This window comes from Microcebus murinus, chromosome 10 (genome assembly GCF_040939455.1).
Source record: "Microcebus murinus isolate Inina chromosome 10, M.murinus_Inina_mat1.0, whole genome shotgun sequence".
NCBI lineage: Eukaryota > Metazoa > Chordata > Mammalia > Primates > Cheirogaleidae > Microcebus > Microcebus murinus.
This window is the reverse complement of record NC_134113.1, coordinates 18,000,452-18,010,200: the sequence shown is the minus strand read 5'-3', so window position 1 is coordinate 18,010,200 and position 9,749 is coordinate 18,000,452. Positions and strand designations below refer to the sequence as shown.

Below are 9,749 nucleotides of genomic sequence, written 5' to 3'. Positions count from 1 at the left end.
ATGCACAGACTGAGAAAGAGAAAAGCAGCCCTGACATCTGTCAGCTGGTCGCTGGCCTAGTCGCTGCCAGCAGGCTCTGGTGTTCCCTCCTGAGCATAAAGAATTTCACGGAATATCACCATCAGGCAAACACTCGCTATAGCCATGATGCAACACAGCAAAAACTAGGCCATTGAGTAATTACGTCTGAACAGAGAATAAACAACAATGGACACCCCAAAAAATAACCCAACAGCTGCCTCTCCAGGCTGACATGAGTGCTTCTTCCATGGCGGCTCACCCTTGCTGCTTTGTTTGACCGTGGGTGTGTTCCTGGCGGTGGCAGGCTGTCAGCCATCGACACAATTAATAGTTGCAGTAGGATGCAAAACTGGGCAAGGTATAACGTGCTGCTGGAGCCCAGAGGAGCGCAGATTCTGCTTGGGGACCACTGAGGTGGTCCCACAGAAGTGGGGGCTTTGGCGGGCCTTGAAGGATGAGGAGGATTTCAAGTGGCACAAGGAAGGGAGCACAGCAGAGGCAAAAACATGGAGGTGTGAAAGCGAAAGCTGCCTCTCCTGCAACTTCCACCGGGCGCGGTCTTCCCATTGGTCCGTCAAGTCGTAGCGTTTATCCCCCTGCACTGTGATTGGCTGTTTTCTCCTGCCATTAGACTGCGAGCTCTTGGAATGCAGGGACTTTGTCCTGTTTCTCTTTGGGCTGATCAGTCTCCAGCACAGTACCATGAACTCAGCAGGTGTTCAATAAGTGGTTTGAGGAAGGAAGGGAAATAGTGAACTAGAGTCATCCCACATGCTGGGAATCTAGGATGTATAAAATAAAGTGGTGAAAGATGAAAATGAAAAATTTTCAAGGCTGCAGTCAGATTAGAGACATCTTTGCTGAACTGAGGAATTTATATTTCATTTGGTTGGCAATTGAGAGTTGTTGAGATATTTGGGGGCAGGTCCCTCTGATGCCATTGCTAATAAAATTAAATGAATGGAACGGAAGGTTAGAAATGGGAGCCAGCTAGGCTAGGGAAAATGCCACTGCAATAATCCAGGTAAAACATGATAAGATCCTGAATAAGGACGGTACCAGTGGAGACAAAGAACAGAATAACAAGGTGGGAGGCATGGAGAATACAAAGAACTTGACTGATTATCAGATGCTTGGAATACTTAAAACTTGACTAATCCTTGCTTTTCTGGTATTTTTTATTACATTTTTAAGCAAGTGAGTCTTCTTAATTATGTTTCACTTTAGATAATATTAAATTGGCTTGCATGCATGGACCAAATGTGTGGTAGGAAGAACAATGGCTGCCAAATATATCCATGTCCTAGTCCCTGAAACCTGTGAATTTGTTAGGTTCCATGGCAAAGGGGAATTAAGGTTGCAGATGGTATTAAGGCTGCTAATCAGTTGGTTTAAGATAGGGAGATTGTCCTGGATTACCCAGGTGGGCCCAGTGCAATTACAACGGTTGTTATAAATGGAAGAGAAAGGCAGAAGAGAGCGCCAATAGAGATGGTAGCATGAGAAGAACTCAGCCTGGCATTGCTAGCTTTGAAGACAGAGAAAGTGCTTATGAGCCCAGGAGTACAGATAGGGTCTAGAAGCTAGAAAAGACAACAGAAAAGATTCTCCCCTGGAGTCTCCAGAAGAAATGCATCACTGTTGAAACCTTGATTTTTTAACTCAATAATACACATTTCAGATTTCTGACCTCTAAAAAAAACTACAAGATAAATCTGTGTTGTGGTAAGCCACTAAGTTTGTGGTACTTTGTTACAGCAGCAATAGAAAACTCATACAACATGCTTCACAGAGGGTGCTTATAGGTTGCTAGTGGCCCAGCCCAACAATAAATCTTGCTACAAATGAGGCTACAAACTGGGTGCTAAAGAATTGACCATTTATTTCAAATGCCCTTCATTTGTCGTCCCTGAAATGATTTGTTGCTGGGCTGAAAATTCATCTATTTCAAGTTAGAAAACATGGCATAATTATTCCAGGCCCTTCTGAATTTCTTTTTTATCCTTATATTGCCCAATCATTCAGGAAGTAGGATTTATTTGCATAAATGTCTGCTATCAGCAGTGATTGAGTTAGTGGTAGCTTTTCTTTCTTAAACATAGCAGGTGTATATAAGACACTAAGTTAATTCTCTTGTTGAGGTATCCAAAGAAGAAGTGAATAGTTTGAAAGTAGGAAAAAAAAACTCTAATGCCTATGATATGCCAGTTATGCTTTATATACATTATCTTACCTAATTCTATAGAAATCCCTGGAGTTAGGCATCATTATCCACTATATATATATATTTTACATATATATATATTTTATATATATATATATATTTTTTTTTTAAGCTGTTGCTAGTAAAAGGAAGATGAAGCCAGATTCAAAGTAGAGTCTCTAGGACTTCAAACCCATGATTTTCTCCACCTCATCCTGCAGATTCCCAGTGAAGACTATCTAAAACTATTACCCTTCTAGAATCTTTAGATGCAATCTCTATCGAGTAATGACAATCCCCCACTTCCTGTCTGCAGTGTGCAACTGTGTGCATGGGGTGTGCAACAGTGGAGTAGACGGTGATGGAACCTGTGAATGCTATTCTGCATACACTGGCCCCAGCTGTGACAAGCGTGAGTACCACTGGTTTCCTTAATGCCACACCAGGTCAAACAGTCACAGATGCACACATTTTGCTCTATGGGGTGAGGTACCAGCAAACATTTGCTGGAAGGAAACCAAAAATTAAAAATAGAGGGTAAAAGAAAAAAAAGGAGGGGAAGGGAGGGGAGGGGAAAGAGAGAACAGAAACAGTGTGGTGACAAGGCTATAGCTGTGTTTTAGGGACGTCGAGCTGGAGACAGTGTGTAGGGTGGAATGGAGAAGGAGACCCTGGCTCTGGGGAGCCAGTGGAGGCCATTGCAACACATTAGTCGCTTAGTGAAGGACATGAGGTGTAATCTCAAAGGCATAACACGGGAAGAAGAGGAGGAAACAGAGGCTCACCAAGCCTAAGTGACTCAGCAAAGATCACACAACTCATGAATGAGAAAGCTGGGACTCAAATCATTCGACTCCATTAAACAATCTATTACACTGGATCCAACCAAGAAACAGAAATCACAGGGTAATTTAAACAAGGGAAGTTTAATTGGTAGAATTAGTAAGCTGTAAGAGAAGAATAGCTATAAAAATGCAAAGAGAGCTCTGGGGATGACGGAGCATCACAAAGGAAGGACAAACTTGGAAAGGGGTGGGAACCCTAAGACTGGATTCAAACCTTGATGGAGAGGGTATGGTGCATGCTAAATATTTTAACTACAGAAACATTTCGTTAAAAATATCATACAAATACATGTATAAATTAATGTATTGTATTGGTTGTTCATATTGGTAACTTTGGGATTGGAGTAAGAATAAGAAGACCATTTTTCCTTTATGTATTCTGTATTTTCTTATTTATTACAATGAGTCTGTATTACTTTTTAATAAATGGGAAACTGTAGTTTCGGGGTTTTTAGGACTGTTTATTCTACTAATGCAAGTACCTCAACAATCTTCCTTCGCAGCTGTTCCTGAATGTGCAGCCTTGCTCTGCCCAGAAAATTCCAGATGTTCACCTTCCAGTGAAGATGAAACCAAACTAGAATGCAAATGCCTTCCCAATTACCAAGGCGATGGCAAATACTGCGAGCGTGAGTAGAATTTGCTGGTTTATTCATTGAGATATTAAGGTTATTTAACAGGAAAAAAATCCTCACAAACTTTTTAATATTAACACAATGACAGTTTTAATTTCTCTTTATGTAGTTGATTGACGTATATAAAAAGTGCCAAGCAAAATGCTCATAAGTTGGTAGTCCCCAACAAATGGCAATTTCTCCTTTTATTAGCAAAGCAAGTAGATTTTTACACATTTTTATATCACCTTAATCAATGTTGGTATAAAATTAAATGCTTCCTTTTTTTTTTCTTTTCATGCTTATTCACTTTTCAAGAGGCTGTATTGTATATCAGTTAATAACATGGAGGCAGACGGCCTGGGTTCAATCCCAGATCTGCCTTTTACTAACTATATGACCTTTAATCTGCCTGTGCCTCAGTTTTTCTGTCTATCAAATGGGGATAATAATGGTACCAGCCTTAGGGGATTGTTGTAAGAAGTAAATGAGTTAATATATAGCAAATTCTTAGAGCAGGGCCCAGTACATATTATTAATTCTGTAAGCATTAGTTTTTTCTTTCAAGTTATTTTATAGTTAACTTCACACATAGAATGGCATAGTAATATATGAACACGATAGCTGTAGTTACAATCTCTAATGGCCATACATAAATCTGTTTGGTGGAGGGAGAGTGATCAGATGGATTGAGATGAAATAGTTGTTTCTCTTTCAAAACTGTGCAATTACCTTTGTGGCCCTGAAGACCTATGATCCACTGCCGCTCACAGTTCAGTGTTCCTTCTCCATCCCTGAGAATGCTAACTGCCTCTCCCTTTGTCATTGCCTCTCAAGCCATCAATCCATGTTTACAACAAGTCTGCCACCCTCACGCCCATTGCACGTACCTGGGACCAAACCGGCACAGTTGTACATGCCAAGAAGGCTACCGGGGGGATGGCCAAGTGTGCCTGCCAGTGGACCCCTGCCAGACTAACTTTGGAAACTGCCCTGCTAAGTCTACCATGTGCAAGTACGATGGGCCTGGACAGGTGAGCAAATGATGAAGGGAACTGATGTATCTAGAAGGTAGACAACCCACCCAAGATAAAATCATGCCATAGGTATCGCCAGTCTTCTACACCATCCCATTCGCCCTTCCAGTGCTCTATTTGGGCTTCCTCTCTACACAGGCCTCCAGGTGCTCAGTGCCTGACCGCAGTGCCCACGCCCACCCCATCTGTCCTCTGAACTCACACTTTCCCAGCTACCCCGTCAAAACCTAACTGTCTTATGTTCTCTCCTATCACAGTCCTGTGTGGTAACTGGCAAATTCAAAATTAGATTAACAAACGCACAGTTAACCAAGTCTTGGGTGAATATATGATTGACTTTCACCCCAAACCCTCCATTCTCTATAATGTCTTTTTAAGTTAAAAGGGGCTTTCAGAACAAAAAATACCCTGTTCCAAAAGGATGAAAACTGAGACTATGTCGGGCAGCACTGACAGGTCATAGGGAATTGTGAGAACATCCTGGGGTGAGACACTGCCCATCTGAATCACATCATGACCTTGACTGATAAAAATCAGTCTGGTCAGAGACCCATGCTGAGGATTTCAGTTAAAAGAACCCATCTCTAATATTGCCTTCATTCATCAAGCATTTAGTGGATGCCTACCGTGTGCATGACTGCACATCAAGCCTTCAGTGGAAGGAATCTATCCATACAGAAGGATATTGCTGCACCGATAGGAAGAAAGGCTCAGTGCCTGACCCCAAACACAGCTAAGGGTCCCTGCAGTCTAATTAGCACCCTAATGGGAATGTTCCTGAAATTCCCTGCTGAAAATCTACCCATTCTCACCTCCAAGGAGAAAGAGTATTTCATGCAACATTTCTGCTATCAATTTCTGAGGCAGGTGTGCAGACAAATTTAAGAGGCTAAATCCCCAATATCAAAATGAAGGTCTTTATGGGAAAATACATTATGCCATGAATCCCAGGCCCTTGAGAGCAAGATTTAAAATATGCTTTGTCTCATCAAAAATGGGTCCCATGGCAGATTTTCAAGTCTTAGGAACCCTCCATTGCTCACACAGAAGCAGGGCATTGCATTATTCCAGAGCACATTCTCCACCTTGGCGTTACAAGCATTTAGACTAGATAATTCTTTGTTGGAGGAGAGGGCTGTCTTGTGCATTGTGGATGTTTAACAGCATCCTAGCATCCTAACACCACCCTCCTCCACTGTGACAACCAAAATTATCTCCAGATATTGCCTAGTGTCCCCTGGGCTGGGACCCCCAGTTGAAAACCACTATTCTAGAGCAATACTACCTTTCATCTGAACATCAATCTCTGCTCCCCTATAGACAACCTAAAACCAGGATTATGGAGTCAGAGAGGTCAAGGGTTAGGATGCAAGAAAACTGAAAAGCTAAACAAGAGTTATGAGCTTCCCAATGGATGAAATATATGAACATGATGACCTCTCCTGGATACTTTGACAAATTTTCAGTTTAAGCCCACACTTCAGACCTACTCTGAGTTAGTTTTATTGGAGTATAAACACATGAATGAAAGAAGAAAGCCAGCAGAAGTGACTAACTAGCATCCTATGTGTTTTTCTCTCCCTGTCTACTGAAGTCTCACTGCGAGTGTAAGGATCATTACAGCAATTTCGTACCAGGAGTGGGGTGCAGTTTGACCAATATCTGTGAATCAAATAACCCATGTCACAGGAACGCAAACTGTACCACCATAGCACCAGGACAAACCGAGTAAGTCTTTTCCATCCCACTGCCAACTCTTCCAGGAGGTGAAAGTAGTGGCCACTCAATGCTGTAAGTTCCTCGAAGGGGAGGAGTTGCATTTTATCCAGCCCTGTGTCTACCACCACCTGACAAAGTAGGAGCAAGGATCACAGTGTGGGTACTGGACAAATCTTTCTTTAATCGACAAACCACTCAACAATTATTTCCTTCATAATGACCATTAGAACATTCTGGAACATTGATTTGCCTGCTAGCTTGGTGGGTCAGAATGTGGGAAAAGGAAACCACTGTGACTGGGGAAACAAGTGGTTGTTGAGATTACAGGGCTATAACCTCTGATGTATGTGCCTGTTTCCTCACTCATGAAATATTACTTGCTGGTGCAAAACAAGACTCAGGAAAGTAAACAAGCACTCGTGGTGTTTCCTTTGACTCCAGGTTTAAGAAGAAGGGGCTCACTATGAACAAAACTTTCGTGTTTTTGAGTTTTCTTGTGAAAACTCCTGAGGCAGAGGCAGCTCTCTTGATAGGAAAGAAATGGATTTGGAGTTGAGACACATGGGTGGACCTGCCAGATGTATGACCTTGGGAAAGTGGCACCGTCTTGCCAGCCTCAGTTTCTCCACATGTTAAATGAGCACAATGATATCTACTCCATAGGTTGTTATGACAATTCCATAAGAGAGTTTTTCTAGAAACTGCTACACAGATGTATTTTATTTTTATTAGTGACCAAATTGAAGCTAGAACCTAAGTCTTTTGACTCCCAAGCCAAGGTTTTTATCTCTGTGTCAGTTTCCAGTTCTCCTTGTCATCAGCATCTGCAAAGGGACCCATATTGATGTTGTAAGCTCAAACCCACAATCAACATTTAACCATGCAATTATAAAGCAGTTTCTGTGCTTATAGAACCCCCTTCTATATTTTTGAAGTTCATTCCCTTTAGTATTAGGTTTTCAGGGTGTAGATTTGCCCAGATGGGTTTTATGATCATTATGTTCTATTGCGACAAATACATAGATCTAAAAAAAAAATACATAGCTCTGTTCTCCCTGTGGATGGAGTGGAAAGAGCTTGTGTATCAGAACACACAGGTTCAAATCCTAGGTCTGCCACTTACCTTACCCCCTCTGAACTAAGGGGGAGAGTTGTACCTTCCAATGACTATTGTATCACTTTCCAGCATCACCAATCTCCCCCTTTCCCACCTTAAATTAGCATGGCATTGTACTTGCAGAAGAAGTCAACACTTAAGTAGGAAACTGATATTTGATTGGATTAAATAGATTATTGTTTCATGGTTAGATCTATCTTAGTGATTCCTTATAACAAGGTTTCTCACCCTCAGGTCTGCTGGCATTTTTGGCTGGAAAGTTCTTTGTTGTCGCGGTGAGCTGGGTTGTGCACTGGAGATGTTTAGAAGCACCACGGCTTCTAGTGACTAGATACTAGCAGACCCCCATCCCAGTTAAGACAACCCAAGATGTCTCCAGAGACATCTTGAGAGATGGTTGAGAACCACTGCTTTATAAAAAAAACAAAGGCTCCATCAGTAAACAATCTCCCTATCATTTGTCTGGCAGGGAAACTCATATGTATCCTTCTAGTATTAGCTTAAAGATTACTTTCTCCTAGAAGCTGTCTCCTATTTCTCCAGGAAAAATTAGTCATTTCCTCGAACTCCATGCCCTAAAGCATCCTATTCAATCTTCCATCATGGTGCTTACTATGGAGCTTCCGTTACCTGTTTAAGGGCTGTCCTTCTATATTCCAGCACTTCTAAGACACTGTTGTCATAGCTACCACCTCCATCATCATGGTCAGCCTTGTCCTTGTCATCATCATCTGCCAAGCATTGAGCTTTTCCTATGTGTCTGTCACTGTGTTGTTTTTCCTTTATTATCTCTTCCAGCAACAGCCCCAAAGGTTCTATTAAGCCCATGTTATAGATGAGGAAACTGGGATTTAAGGAGGTTAAATGGCCTTATCGTGTTGCTATAGTTATCTGTTTTCAGATTCATCTCAGCATGGGACTCTAAAAGTCAAAGTGACTATTATTATCGTTTTTATAGCTCTCTTACCTAGAAGTTTCCTAGAATTAAGTAGGTACTCGGTAAGTCATCAAACAATTCGGCACTGTCCCAGGTGCTGGGATACGCTGATGAATAAGGGAGACCCGTGTTCTAGGAGAGCAGCTATCTAGCAGAAGGGACAATGTCTCAAGAGGCAACTCTGATGGATCGGGTTGTGAGGGCTGTACCGACACGATGACCCCTGGCAGTGCCCAACCCAGCTGCAGGAAGTCAGGAGGTCGGACAAGGCTTCCGGGAGCAGGTCCCACCTGAGAGCCAAGGCGAGGGTGGGAGAGCACTCCTGGCAGGGCAGTGGGCCTGAGGAAGGCATAACAGCCTAAGGAAAAAAAAGAGTTTGGTGCTGCTGCAATTTCAGTGGGCGGCAGGAAGAAGACAGAGCAGGACCCCGCTGTTTATGCTTTATCATGTAGGTGAAAGGAGTCGGTGAGAGCTGTCAGTGCACAGGGGCCAGACGTCCCTCTTGGAGGGATCACTCAGGAGTTTATGTGAAGGACCCATCTGAAGGACAAAGACCAGGAGGAAGCCACTGCAGCAACGCAGGCAAAGGCTGAGAGGTCTGCGCAACAAACTTGTTGAAACTGTATTTGCAGTGTGGGACCATAGTTAGAAACACAACTGGAATAATGAGTGTCGAGCTAGTCTTTAGAATGCTCTCAAGTCGAGTCACATCTGTGGGATGGGGTGAGTGCAGCACAGTTGTGATACAGTCACAGCACGTCTTCGGCTCCCCACGTTTCTCCTCTCTGAAGTTTTCTTCCTCTACCTCGTTTTGGTTCCTCTCTTATCTCCAGAATCCAGGTGAATGTCACCTTCCTAATCGCCTTGTCAATTTCTGCCAGCTGTCAACTCTTTGCTAGGTAGTCACGGCCTGCTACGTACAGCCAGGGCTCACTGACTCACAAGCTCTAAGTGGTAAATTTTCAGGAATTTTGCAAGTTGGCATCTTGTTGATCAGCTTGAAATTAGCCACAGTGAGAGTATGAACCATGGAAATTGGCAAATGCTACAAATTAGGGCTTTATCTTTCCCCCCTGGAGAGCTGGTTGTTAAACCTTTACCAGCACACCACTACTAGGAATGCTCACTTGTGTTTGTGCCTCTCTTCTGTTTTATTCTGGGCATCTTTTGCTTCATCTGTTAAATGATGGCATCGGACTGTATGATCTCAATGTTCAACAGCTCTAAGCCCCTGAGAATGTGTTTTCGCTCTCTCT

General features: G+C 42.7%; 1 protein-coding gene across 1 annotated transcript in view; it reads left to right on the top strand.

Moving 5' to 3' along the window:
• Window positions 1–9,749, top strand: part of STAB2 (stabilin 2) — a 143,299-nt gene that overhangs the window by 22,285 nt on the left and 111,265 nt on the right. The window contains exons 6-9 of the mRNA XM_012772691.3: window positions 2,541–2,636; window positions 3,573–3,698; window positions 4,521–4,717; window positions 6,315–6,448. Of these exons, the coding sequence (XP_012628145.2) occupies window positions 2,541–2,636; window positions 3,573–3,698; window positions 4,521–4,717; window positions 6,315–6,448 (553 nt within the window). The remainder of the gene's footprint in view (window positions 1–2,540; window positions 2,637–3,572; window positions 3,699–4,520; window positions 4,718–6,314; window positions 6,449–9,749) is intronic.